We start from the raw sequence: 14,244 nt of genomic DNA, 5'->3' as shown, positions 1-14,244 counted from the left end.
GCTCTGGTTGTGTCCCCCAACGCTAATATTTAGTTGTCCCTAAACTTGGTTGTGTGAGGAGGCAAGGCACATCCACCTAAACCTCCATCTTGGCGGAAGTCCCTGGACATTGTTTTTTTTTTATGGCCTTGTACCCAAGTAAATTTGCTAAATTCACTTCAAGCTGAGAAGGAAAAAAGCAGGTCAATTTCTGACAATTCCCAGTGCTGTGGTTACCTGTGCTAACTGGATGTTTTATTCTTGGCCCAGAGATGCCACTGGGAAAGAAGTGTATCGTCTTGCTCTTCAAACCAGGGAGCAACACATCCGGAGAGACAAGGCCACCAGCAACATCTGCACAGCTCAGGTAGGTCACCTGTCTGACGCGTCACCTGAATGCTTTACACTCTGCAACAATGAGCTACTCATTCATTCACTGAGTTGTTGACTAACTTATCACCCACTGAACAGTGTGCACACCCAAAATGTTAAGATCTTATTGGTAGAGAAGTCTTATTGTCTTTTCAGAACCAAAATACAGTGCGTTTTACTGGTGGTCTGTGTGTGCATACACTTCACACTTCAGGGTCTCTCGCATTTTTGTCTGTAGGGCGGGTTTATCATGGGTGGTGACTGGACACCTTCTCTTCAGGCTGAGACGGAGGCCCTCCAGGCTGGGGGGAGGAAGGCAGAGTGAGGGTGCTTCAGGTGACTGTGCTTGAGGGGATGGTCCTGACTGGCAAGCTTGTGGTGGTCTTGCGGTTCTCTTACTGGCAGCTTATAGGAGGCATTCCTGAAGTGGACGGGATAAAAGAAGAGGAGTTAATGGGAAGTTACCCAAGGGCTTAGGTCAGGGGAAGCAGTATTTTTCCACATCCAGCCAACGCCTAGGATCAGATGGAGGGCCACTGCTGAGCATATGATCTCTTCTGGGTCTGTCTCTTTCCTTCAGGGTCAGAGAAGGAGAGATCTCACCAATACCTCCATGGGCACCACGGTGCTCTTCCCTCTCAAAGCACTACCAGGTTTTAGAGAGCCTCTCCAGGGAGGCAGTAGATGATAAAGTCTTTGTATAGTTAGTTCTAAAGCCTTTGGTCTTAAGCGGGAAGACCAATAGCTTTAGTGGGTCTCTTGGAAGTACAGACACTTCCCAAAAGTGTCTACATTCTCTTTGGGATTTTTGGTGTAAGAAAGCCAATTCCTGGGTTCTGATATTTTTGTTTTCCTCTTCATTTTCTTTATTGACTCTCCTCGTACTCTCTGAGAACTTTTGAGAGCTGTTTCTTGCTTTGCAGTGGCCCCATAGAGAATCCTTCTTGCAGCCTAGCAAAGAACATGTGTACCTAACAAAATTGGTCTGATACTGAGCATCATCCAACTTTAAAGCACTGTGTTTCTCAGCTGAGTAGAATGTGTTCTCTGTGGTGCCCCTTCCATTAAGGTGGACCTTGAACTGCTGACCTAGCACATTAGGGAAAAGCCACTCTAGTGGGACTAGAAATCTCAGAGAGACCCTGGTGCTGTACCAATGAGGTGGAGGCTGCTATGGGAGAATCAAGTGGACTAGCTGAATAAAGAGCCTGCGATTTGAGTTTGGACAAGTTACTGGGATGATATTGTATGGTTAGAAGACGGCTAGTTGGCAGGGTGTAAGGTGAATAAGCAGATGAGGTACAGGGCCAAAAGGAGGAGATACAGGAGGCAATCCTCCATCCCTTCCCCCAAGTTGACACTCATTTGGTTTCTGACCCTAGCCATCCTCATTTTATCAGTCTCTCCCACCCAAGGTGCCATCTCGGTGGTCCCTTTCTTGCTCCCCATGTAGAACTCCATCACTGAAACATCCCTGGACCTCTCTGCGTCCCTCTCTCCAGGAGATGCCATGCCATTCCTTTCAGTTTTCTGTCACACTAGGACACACATTTACATGTGAATAGTTCCATAAAATCTCAATCCAATGATCAAGAGAGATATGTCGGCCTCAGTAAGCAACCTTGCTGTCCTCAAGGAAAAATCCAGTAGGTCTGGTTTTCCTTTTCTAATGTATTTCCTGCCAGCTCATTTTGGCTTTATTCCCCTGCCTCCTGCATTTTCATCTTTGGTAGTTCTTTGCCACATTTATCTCTTGGTTGTTGAAATTCAGCTTCTCCTGTTTTATTTAAGGCTTCAGGAGAATTGTATTTCCTGAGTTCTTTTAGGTTTGAAAACTTGTATTGCTTTTATCCTTGAAGAACCCCTTTATAATGGTCGCATTTCAAAGTTTAATAAAGTGAGCTTACACTACCTGGGATGCCGTGTTTCCCCCTCAGGTATTCAGGTGTTTTATAAATGGTCCCCGACTATCATAGACAATGCAGGAAATGGGATCATTTTGCTTTGTCCCTGTTTTCAATTTTGGCATCTCAAGTCAAAATAATAGTCCCTTCTACGAATTGTTTTCCATCACGTTGTTGAAGTCGATTCTTTAAGTGCCCTTGTCATTTTAGGCTCTCTTGGCGAATATGGCTGCCATGTTTGCAATCTACCATGGCTCCCGTGGGCTGGAGCATATCGCTAGGAGGGTGCATCATGCCACTTTGATTTTGTCTGAAGGTGAGTCAGATATCTTCTTTAAAACCTTTGGGTATAACAAGACCGATAAACATGAGTAAGTGAAACTGAAAACTTACTACATGTTCAATACTGTATGCAGAATTGAAAGTCAAATAAAAAACTGGGAAGAATATTTTCAACTTCTATGACAGACCAAGTGAATGTTTTAATATAGAGAGCTCTTACTCACTGCCCCATACCATATACAAGAAGGACGAATACGCTGAGGGAAAAATGGGCAAAGGACATTAAATGAAATTTTAAAAGAAGTGAGTATACAAATACATGGTCAATGAACATGCATAATTTCAACCTCACTAATGCTCTGATGTAAATTGAAATGATAAAGTGTTTTTTCTCCCATTACACTGGCAAAGATGAAAAAAATACTGATATTAGTATGACTTCTTTAGGGGCCCTGTACAATATATATCAAAGACTTTTAAAATGTGCCTATCATTTGATCCAGAAATTCTACTTCTAAGAATATATCCCAAGGAAATAATCAAATAAGGAAGTAAAAGGTTTCCATTGAAACACTGTTTACAATAGCACAATCTTGAATATAGCCTAATGTCCAATAATAAGTATCAGTTAAACTGTGGTACCTCTGTAAGGTTGACCATAGACAGCCATTGAAAACACTGATGTCACTAGCAGGAGCAGACTATGTTGGAATAGGGTTTACTTCTTCTCTTCTCTGTGAAACGTCAGTGGCGGAGGAGCAGGTTTCTGCATTGGAAACGGGCGGGTCTCCTCTCTGGTCTAGGTCTCAAGCGAGCCGGTCATCAGCTGCAGCATGACTTGTTCTTTGACACTCTGAAGATTCAGTGTGGCTGCTCCCTGAAGGAGGTTTTGGGCAGGGCTGCTCAGAGGAAAATCAATTTTCGGCTTTTTGAGGATGGCACAGTAAGTCATACCCCAGTTTCCTTTTTTAAATAAATTCTTTACATTTCCATGACTTTTGTCATTAGAAGTTTTCTTCTTTATTTTTGAAAAAAAAAAAACAAAACAATATGGGAACTTTGGGCACAATTAATTTTTTTATAAAAAATTTTTATTTCCAGTGTGGAACATTGTGTCTCCTCAAAGGATGTTTCAGTCTCATCTCTCCCTAAGACTTTATGTTTTCATATATGGGGCTGTTAGGCACATGTTTTCATTTTATTTTAAGACTATATTTATTTTTAGACAAAGGGGAAGGGAGGGAGAAAGGAAAGGAAACATCAATGTGTGATTGCTTTTTCCATGCCCCCTACTGGGGACCTGGCCTGCAACCCAGGCCTGTACCCTGACTGGGAATTGAACCTGTGACCCTTTGCTTCAGAGTCCAATGCTCAATCTACTGAGCCACATCAGCCAGAAGCACATGTTTTCTTACTCTTGTCTTTACCATATGACTTTTCAGGTAAAGGCTATGATAAATGGTATAATAAAGCAACTTAAGAAGAAACAGGTGAACATATTCAGTACCAGTAGGAGTACCCTGCAACCATCAGAGTGTTATAAAAGAGTCCAGAAATGGCTTATAAACCCTGTGAAGTCTAGGGCTGGTCTAAGGCCCCTTTGTCTAAGTGCTAATTTGGTAGCCAAGTTGGTACCCTGATGTTTTAGAACAGCTGGGAGTTTTGTCCAGCACCCCTCTCCACTTTGATCTCTCTTGGGTTTCTCCACTGATCTTGGTGTTCAGAGCTGATGATTTGTCTTTTGTTTTTATTTCTCTAGCTTGGTATTTCTCTTGATGAAACAGTCAATGAAAAAGATCTGGATGACTTGTTGTGGATCTTTGGCTGTGAGTCATCTGCAGTAAGTGAAATAAAAACATGCATTTCTCATGATGACTATTTGAAGTGGTGTCAAAGATGGGTTTGCCTCTTGTAGGCCTGTGTGTGGGGAGGGGGGGGCAGATGTGACACTGGGTGCCTACTGTTAAAATTATGCCACTAACTGTCCCTTGCTACCATGAGTGCTGATAGAGGTTTCTGCTATGTGCCTGGCCTGGACCATGTACCTAGGCTATTTGGAAGGTTGTTCATCATATTTAATCAAAACTGCCCCTAATACACAGATTTATGACATTGGCATATTGGTTATGTCTATTCTGGGAAAATCATGGTACTCACTCATGCAACAGATATTTATCGAAGACCTAATATGTGCCAGGTACTATGTTGGGCCCTGAGGTAGTGGTGAATTAGATATGATTCCTGCACTCATGGAGCTTATATTCTAATGAGGATTCAAACAAGCACAAGATTCCAGTCCATGTGATGTTATGATGGGTGATGTCTGAAGATGCTCTCTGAGCACAGAGGAGGGATTTCTCACTGAGATTTGGAAAAAATTGTTCTGAGATCTGAAAGATGAGTAGGGGTTATCTAGACTTAGATGGCATAATTGAGGCGGGAGGTGAGGCCAGAGATGTTCCAGACCAGACAAAACAGCCACAAAGGCTAGGAGGAGAGAGATTACTGAGAACCAGATGTCGTTAAGTGTGACTGAGTTGGTTTCTAAAACAGTGAACTAGCAGGGAGAGTGAGGAGAAAGTCTACAATCCCATGGAATGAGAATGAAAGAGAGAGCTCTCAGTAGCTACCTAGACCTGTGGCTGGGTGCTCATCACTACAAAAGACACAGCCTGGCGCAGAGAAAGCACTCAGTAAATACTTGTTGAATGAATCCATGAGAGGAAGCACTTACTAAAGAAGTTGAAATAGGCTCAGAGTACACGCTGGCCGGAGGCCTGGGTGTCCACACGTAGTTCCAGGCACAGTTCCTGCCCTTTCGTTTCTGTGGTTTTCTCCATGCAGGAGCTGGTTGCCGAAAGCATGGGGGAGGAACGGAGAGGTGTTCTAGCCACTGCCTTGAAGAGAACCAGCCCGTTCCTCACAAATCAAGTGTTCAACAGGTTTGCATGGCTAGTGTGATTTCTGCATTGTGTGGCTTCTGACTTCTGTGTGACATGGATGGGTCATTGTGGCTGGGATGGTTAATAAATCATCACCATAAGGGTCTCATTGCTGGTTTGGGGAAAGCGCACATTATTTCCTCTTGGCTCAGCCCCCTTGGCAAGGGAACCCCTAATTCTACTCGTCAGGAAGAAAGGAGTTTAGATGCACAGTTACCAGTCTGAAGAGCATACCCAGGAAGCTGACTTTTTTTTTCTTCCCAACCTTCCCCTCATGCTCACAGGCAGCTTCTTGTCCCGGGCATCAGCTGAGGGTCATGGGGGTTCCAGAGCCTTCCCTCTGATGCTCTGTTGCCAGGTTGGCCCAGTTTGATCTGTATGTTAAAGGTCAATTTCAGCCCTGGCTGGTGTAGCTCAGTGGATTGAGCACTGGCTTGTGAAGCAAAGGGTTGCTGGTTTGATTCCCAGTTAGGGCACATGCCTGGGTTGCAGGCCAGTTCCCCAGTAGGGGACACATGAGAGGCAACTACACATTGATGTTTGTCTCCCACTCTTTCCCCTTCCCTTCCTCTCTCTCTAAAAATAAATAAATAAAATATTTTAAAAAATAAAATAAAGGTCAATTTCAGTATGTCTAATTGCTCAGGAGGATTCTGATCTAACCGTGTCAGCCTAAGTCATGTGTTTTGTGTTCATAGCTATCATTCAGAAACAAATATTGTTCGATATATGAAGAAACTGGAAAACAAAGACATTTCCCTTGTTCACAGTATGATTCCACTGGTAATTACCACTTTTACCCCTTTTTCCAACCCCACCCTGATCCCACCTTTTTGGGGTGCATCTAACACGCTACCAGAGGGATGGGTGGCCATGTGGGGAGGTTGAAAGGCTGATCATGCGGACCACGGGAAATCACTAATGTGGTATTTTGTCTGTGCTTCTTAAAGGGGTCCTGTACCATGAAGCTCAACAGTTCATCTGAACTTGCAGTGAGTATGTCACGTCTGTTAAAAAGGAACTTGTTCTTGCACACAACTAGAGAAAACTGCTACTGGGACTGTGATTCAATAACTGCTTTAATAATCCTGTACCTGGCTGTTCAACAATCTTGGCAGAAACCCTAATTTTACTGCTACCTGATCACTTCAATTCATGAGTCAAATTATTTTTAAATATTAAAATAATTAACTATATGTACTTATATATATAAAAATCCCTACCCTCCCCACCCTCTTTTGTTAAGCTTGATACATTGAAAGCTTCCATTTTTATCAATTTGTAGTTAAGCTCAGAAGCAGCTTAGGCCTTCTTTCTAGAAAGGGTAGAGATTTGAGGTTTTGGTTTATTGTGTCATCAGAAGGCTTGTGTAACCTGCTGCTGTGGCTGGTAAGCATCTCTTCCAGGTTAGGATCCAGTTAGCAAAGTTTCATTGCTCCTTTTATTTCACAGGATTGTTCTGATGTGACAAATCATGTCAGGCAAAAGAAATTATTTTATTTGTGACAGGAAGATTTCCTCCACTTGCTTTACTGTTGTTCTGTTCTGCTTCATGAAGAGATGATCATATATCTGCCATTAAGCATTCGAATAAACTATACTTGAAACAATTCATTGGGTTTCATGGTTCTAAAGCTATTTCCAATCTTTATTGTCTTTAAAAAGATAGGAAAAGGTTATATTTTGCACAAGTTCCCTTTCTGGGGCTCTGCGACTCACTTGTAAGAGGAAGACAGTAGTAGAACTTACCCTGTAAGCTGGTGGGAGTTAAATGAGAGGAACACATTTTAAGTGCTGAGAATAGTGTCTGGCATGTAATATGCATTCTGTATTAGATGCTGTGTTTATCCTCCTCCTCCTCATCAAAATTAACATTGTTACTGCTGTTACAATATGTATGTGTGCATATGTTTCCTCTTTTCTTGTTCCTCAGCCAATTACATGGAGTGAATTTGCCAACATCCACCCCTTTGTGCCTTTGGACCAAGCTCAAGGGTACCAGCAGCTTTTCCGAGAGCTTGAGAAGGATTTGTGTGAGCTCACGGGCTATGACCGAATCTGTTTACAGCCTAACAGGTAAAGGGCTTTTTTCTGTCCTGTTAGTTATTGCTTGTGGTGTAACACCCATCTTAAAACTTAGAGGTTTGAAATAACAATTTCATATCGTTCTGAGAGCTGAGTAGACAGTTGCACTCGCTGGGGAAGATGACTGAAGGTCGAAAGTGGCCTCATTCACATTGCTGAGAAGTTAGGGACGAGCTGTTGGCCGGGAGGAGTTAGTTGAGGACGTTGACCTGGGTCTTGGTTCTTCCCTGTGTGGACCTCCCCATGTGGTTGCTTGACCTCCCTCACAGAATGATGTCAGGTTTCAAAGCAGAGTGCTCTACCACGGCAGGATGTGGGAGCTGCAAACCTCGAGGCTCAGCCTCTGCAGTTACTCAGCCTTACTTCCAGAACATTCTGTCTGTGAAAGCAACAACACCTGGGTGTGAATGTTGAGAGTCGTGGTTCCTTGTGGGACATCTTTGGGAACTAGTTACTACACCTATCAGTGACGTAGATCAAGCACACATGTCCACTCCTATGAAGCAGCAATGTCTCACTCTGGTGGGGCCAGGAGAACCTGGGTCCTGGCTTGTTCTGCCACTCACTTTGAAAGTTCCTTTCCCCTCTTCTGGCCTTGGTCTTTTTGTCTGCAAAGTTAAAAACTTTGAAGAACAGTGGTTTTCAAACACAGAGGGCTCTAGCAACATCTCCTGGGTACTTGTCAAAAATACAAATTCCTGGGCCCCACTGCTAAGCTACTAATTACAATGTTCAGAGCTTGAGAGTAAAGATCTTTATCTATCTATCTTCTCTCTCTCTCTCTCTCTCTCTCTCTCTCTCCAAGAGAGAGGAGAACGGAGGGAAAAAAGAGGGAGATAAACATCCATGTGTGCTTACCTCTTGCACTCCCCCCATCGGGGACTTGGCCCCCAACCCAGGCAAGTGACCTGACTGGGCATCGAACTGCTGACTCCCTGATTCACAGGCCAGCACTCAATCTACTGAGCCACAGCAGCCAGGGCAAATCTTTCTTTTTAAGGAGCAACAAAGTGATTCTGATATACAGCCAATTTGGAATCCTTTGTGTTTGGGATCACTCTGTCTTCATGGGAATACATAGATAAATAGACAGACAGACAGGTATGTTATCAGTGTGTGAGTTAACATCCTAGGATATTTTCAGAAGAGGAGTTGGTATCTACCCCTAGGTTCTCTACCTCCCACTACTCCAAGTGTAATTAATTCTCCACCTCAGCATTGGCATCACCTAGGAGCTTGTTAGAAATGCAGAATTCCAACTTTATGGTACAAAAATCAAATGATTTAAAAACAGACATTTATTGTCTCACTTTCTGAAACATAGTAATCAGGTCTTAATCAGATATGATCAAGCTCTACCTACTGTTTTGTAACAAAGCCATGTACTTTGTAAAAAGAATATACCCTATAAAACATCAGCCACTGAGAAAGAGGGTATGTGGCAAGGGAAAGGACATGGAGCTCTTGTAATAATAGCCTCTCCAACCTCATTGCATAAATAGGAAGGAACTGACATTCATGAAACTTAGACTTCAAGACTTCAGTATACGTTCATCAAAGTGTCGTCATTCAGCTTTTTTTTTTTTTTTTTTAAATATGATGGGAACCTGATTGAATTGTTAACCTCAGGCAATGATGCTTTATTAAATGTTGACAATGAAGAAACTTTGCCCTCTAGTGATGGAATATGAGCACATCTTCAGTGTCATATTGGAGAGTAATTTTTTAAGACCAACTTTTAAGTCATTCCTGTTGCAGTAAATTGAGGTCTGAGGTCCCGGCCAGAGTCCCCAGAAGGTTGACCTAAGGATGAGGAAGCTTGCCTTCCCTTAAAGCGATTGTTTTCCAACCTTGCCTAGAAATTAGACTCACATGGTGAGTTTATAGAAGTTCAGATATCCAGATCACAATCCCAGATGCAGTCATCATCTCAGTGGGGAAAGACAGTGAGTATTTCTTTAAAGCTCCCCAGGTGATTCCGACTTGCAGACAAAGTTGAGAACCACTGTCCAGAAGTTTTCTTGTTTTCCTTTGTATGTATTCCTTATGTTCTTTCTCTGTCCTACTCTCCTTACTCATAGGATTGGCAGCCAGAGTCAGTAACACATGTCAGTCTTGCAGGAGGGAAAGAAATGTTTATCAGTGTGTAGTTGCTGGCAGTGATGCCTTCTCCAGCTCCAGAGATTCCCAGATAGAGCACGCATTTCCAAGAGAGTGACGGGGCTGTTGGGGCTTGGATGAGGGATATTTCTGGTCCTGAGCAGTGGGTGCTGTGATAACTGGGGACATGCTGCCTTGTTCTTTGTTGAAAAAAAAAGGGGGGCCCGGCTTCCAGTGAGCAGGGTGGATTGATGTCATCATTTGGGGGAAAGAGGAAGGAATGCACTACATATGCTATATGTGAATGATCTGTTACAGGTCTGTCTTGGTTTTTAGTTTTGCTAATGTTCTCTCCACAAGTGGAGTCACCAAAAAGATTTTGAATCTAAAAATATTTCCTTTCCTTTTTGTTATTTTGGGAAAATGAAAAGATAGTTATGGGGTAATTTTTAGGAATATTTTTTATTGTTATAAAATATGCATACCATAAAATTGACCACTTTACCCATTTTTAAGTGCACAATTCAGTGGCATTAAGACACCCACTGTGTTGTGCACCCACCACCACCAGCCTTCTCCAGAGCTTTATCTTCTTTAATTGAAGCTCTGCGCCCATTGAACAGTAACTCCTCACTTCCCCCTTTCCCCAGCTCCCAGCACCGACAATTCTATTTCCTGCATCTATTAATTTGACTTTTCTAGGTACGTCATCTAAGTGAAATCATGCAATATTTATCCTTTTGTTTCTGGCTTATTTCACTTAGCATAATGTCTTCAGGGTTCATCTACATTGTGGCCTGTGTCAGTATTTTTTTCTATCATTGTTAAGGCTGAATAAGGTTTCATTGTATGTGTATGCCACATTTTGTCCACTCATCAATGGACTTTTTAACCTTTTGGCTGTCGAGGATAATGCTGTTGTGAACACCAGTGTACAAACACCTGTTTGAGACTCTGCTTTCAATTATTTTGGGTATATACCCAGATGTGAAATTGTTGGATATATGATAATTCTCTTTAATTTTTTTGAGGAACTGCCATACTGTTTTACACATCTATGCAGAGGCATTGATGGAAGGGGGTATATGGAAGGATTTCTGAAACATTTATCTCTAGGTGGCAAGTGACTTTACTTTTTGTCCTTATACTTTTTCAGATTGCCAAAACAATTTTAAATTGTGATATGTGTTATTTTTACAACAAAAAGTTAATTAATTTTGTCATGGAGAACATTCATATCACAAAACAAATGTATGATAAGATGCTTTGCAGGCTGATTTCCATGCTGGGTCTCTCCCCAAGGGCTTCTCCATCAGCTGATGCCATGATGGTAATGGCCTTGAGGCTTGCCCTGTGTTTGAAGGCATACCCTTCAGCCTTCCTAGGCAGCAACCAGTACTCATAAGTAAAGTGAGGACAAAGGAGTCATGCTCAGCTCAAGTTCTGTAGAATAAAGTAATATTTAAGATCATGTGGATTCAACATATAGCTCTCTGGTTCCAAAATGCTTCAGTAGGAGAAAAGCAATTTTCAGGCATGAACCTGCGTGTTTCTGCAGGTGACCTTCATGCCTCTGTTTCTGGGCCCTTCCATATACTGTCTTCTGATCTAGTGTGGTTCTCTGTCTGTAACAGTTGCTGCCTAGATAAAGACCGCTGCGGGGCCTTTCTGTTCAGTGGATTTTTTTCCTGGAGGGAATTCAGCTTTTCAGAGGAAAGATTAGAAATGGGAACAGGAGAGGCCTGTAAAAAAAGCTGTTATGTGGCTTCCTCCTTAAGTGGTGATGTAGGTTTCTCTCCTATACAGCAAGAAAGGGGAAGTTATTGATTTGATTGAGATTTAATTGATAAATGGCCAATAAATATAGATGATGATAAGATTTTATATCTACTGATTGTGGCAGGAAAGGAAAACCTTTGTTCCTGCAGCCAGGTCTTCACTTGGTCTTTCTGTTTTCTGGGATAGTTAGATCTCAAAGGTGTTTAAGGGATTTGAAACAAAATTGTCAGGAAGCTTGTCCCTATTTTTCCTGTTTATTTGCTTAATCTACAAACCAGAACAGCTTTTTGAACAGCCTTTCCAGCTCGGTGGAGTACATAATCAAACATTTAGTTACCTTTCCGTTTCCTGTTGTGCGCCTTGAGGCGGTTTCAGCTGTTCCTCACCTCTAAGCCACACACTCAGACTCATTCAGCACAAACACACTCTAGGAACTGGTGGGTTAGGGTTGTACATACTGCCATGTTTAAGGCAGACAGAAACAGTAGTTAACACCTTCCAAGGATATCTAAAAGGAAAGACAATCTAAAATTATTATTAGCTCACTTGGCTTGTAAGAGTGAGGAAGTTGTTTTTATGTGAGTGTAGCTAGATCTGGCAGTTGCTTTCCCGGAACCTCCTCCCAGGAAGGTTCCTCAGCGAAAGTGTGAACAGGCATCATCAGTGGCCCTCAAACCGTTGTGCTTGGGGTGGCGGGGAGGTTTGTTGAATTACTAGCCCTCCTCCATAGTTTCTGATTCAGTGGTCTGGTAGGGGCGCGATAATTTGTATTTCTAACAAATCCCAGACGATGCCGATGTGCTGGTCTGGCCACCACACTGTGAAACCACTGGGGTTGCGGGATGCTCAGTCCAGAATTACATGGGGAGCCCTGAAGAGTACTGATGCTCCAACCAGACCCTGGCCACACCCCCGAAACTAAGCTAGTTACATCAGAATCTCCTGTGGTGGAGCCCCAGGCATCACAGCTCCCCAGTGATTCTCAGGTGCACCGTTGGGTTGGAGAGCGTATTGGCCTGAGGGAACTCCCAAGAGGACTGAGTTTTGAAACTGACCTTTGAGTCCACCACAGGTCATATGCATAGTTTACAGCAGAGAAGTCAGGTGCCTGGTAACAGCCCTCTCTGTTCCTTTCCTGAGCTCATGGTTGACGTCACTGATGATCTTTGATACACTTTCCTACTGAGCCCAGGGCAGCTTCAGAATCTTCCCCTACAGAGCAGTCAGGGGCGGGGGTGGGTCAGATACCAGAGATCTCTTCTTTTAATGAGAGCTTTTTAAAAAAATGTTTTATTTATTTATTTTTAGAGAGAGGGGGGAGGGAAAAAGAGGGGGAGAAAAGTAGATGTACAAGAGGGGGACCTGGCCTGCAACCCAGGCATATGCCCTGACTGGAAATCAAACTGGCGACCTTTTGGTTCGCAATCCCACACTCAATTCCCTGGGAACTGAATTTGCAAAGAGACACTCAGAATGCCGGGAAGAAGAGAAAGAAGGGTGAAGGATGAAGAGCCATTTTGGTGGAAATATAAAGCAGTGGTAGAAGGGTCTTGCCTCCCCCAATTTCCTTAACTCTTAAAAGTGTAATTTGATGTTTGTAGTTTGTAAGGCTCTCAAGCAGAGCCTTACACTTGCCTGTATCCCCATAATTCTGATTCAGCAGGACTGAGTGAGAGCTGAGAATTTGCATTTCAACAAGGTTGCAGGTGGTGCCGATGCTTTTGTCTGGGGATCTCCAGTTTGAGAAGCTTTAAGGTTGTTTTCTGGTATCAGAAAAGTTAAAGCCTCTGGATTTATGCAGATGTTTCTTGACCAGAATACAATGGTTAAATGTAGAATTTAGCTTATGTCAAACTAGATACAGCTTGGTAAGAACATTTCAGAATGACATGTTGAGGGGGGTTTATTTTAAGCTTATACTACCCAGGTAGTATTTGGGGTTCTTAAGGTATGAAACAATTTGATTAAAATCCTATTCCTTCCAAGGTATGTGCACTGGTAAAGTGTCAGTCACCCTGTTTATCTGATCTGTGAGACAGGAATCAGGCCCTGGCGGGGTGCTCAGTTGGGAGGAGCATTGTCCCATTGTGACAAGGTTTTGGGTTCAATTTTTGATCTGGGCACATGCAAGGGCCAACCACTGGGTACGTACATGAATGTTTCTCTCTCTCCCCTACTCCTTTTCTCTCTCTCTCTAAGAAAAACAACAACAAAAAAAACAGGGTGGAGGGCACAGAATCAGGCATGGAATCTTTATTTAATTTTCTTGTGAGTGGTTTTATGAAGTTACCATAAACTGATGTGGGCCATTTCCACACAGGGGCTATTTTGATCATTTTACTTCTATCCATAATGTCACTTTTTAGCTAATGTTTCCCTTGGATCATTTTTGTTCCCGACCACTTGGTGGTGGTATTTTTAAAGTAAAGAAGGGTTTCAATGAGGGGAGTTTGGCATCAAAATGTCCAACATCAATGTATTATTTACCATAAGAAAATTTTAAAAGGATTTTATTGATTTTTAGGGAGAGGAGAAGGGAGGGAGAAAGAGAGGGTGAGAAACATCAATCTGTGGTTGCCTCTTGCATGCTCCCTACTAGGGACCTGGCCCACAACCCAGGCATGTGCCCTGACTGGGAATCGAACCAGCGAATCTTTGGTTTGCAGGCTGGCATTCAATCTACTGAGCCACAGCAGCCATGGCAACATAAGAAATTTAATAGTGTTTCTTTCTGGGGATGAGACTAGGAACAATGGGAGAGGTTGCTTTTGTTTTTTTCCCCTTAAGGTTCATATTCTTTG

The 14,244-nt window shown here is 42.8% G+C and overlaps 1 protein-coding gene across 5 annotated transcripts in view; it reads left to right on the top strand.

Annotated features, from left to right (window-relative positions):
* Positions 1-14,244, top strand: part of GLDC (glycine decarboxylase) — a 92,226-nt gene that overhangs the window by 35,801 nt on the left and 42,181 nt on the right. For all 5 annotated transcript variants that reach the window (XR_005084150.2, XM_053656147.1, XM_037156749.2 and 2 more), the window contains exons 8-15: positions 250-346; positions 2,466-2,571; positions 3,341-3,480; positions 4,297-4,377; positions 5,382-5,479; positions 6,178-6,262; positions 6,430-6,471; positions 7,413-7,555. Coding sequence is in view for 4 of the 5 variants with exons in the window: in XM_053656147.1 (XP_053512122.1) it covers positions 250-346; positions 2,466-2,571; positions 3,341-3,480; positions 4,297-4,377; positions 5,382-5,479; positions 6,178-6,262; positions 6,430-6,471; positions 7,413-7,555 (792 nt within the window). In the remaining variant the exon portion in view is untranslated. The remainder of the gene's footprint in view (positions 1-249; positions 347-2,465; positions 2,572-3,340; positions 3,481-4,296; positions 4,378-5,381; positions 5,480-6,177; positions 6,263-6,429; positions 6,472-7,412; positions 7,556-14,244) is intronic.

The sequence above is a fragment of the Artibeus jamaicensis genome, unplaced genomic scaffold (genome assembly GCF_021234435.1).
Source record: "Artibeus jamaicensis isolate MK-2021 breed Jamaican fruit bat unplaced genomic scaffold, CSHL_Jam_final scaffold_1964, whole genome shotgun sequence".
In the NCBI taxonomy this organism is placed as follows: domain Eukaryota; kingdom Metazoa; phylum Chordata; class Mammalia; order Chiroptera; family Phyllostomidae; genus Artibeus; species Artibeus jamaicensis.
Note: the sequence above shows the minus strand (reverse complement) of the source record. Positions and strands in the feature narration are given on the sequence as shown.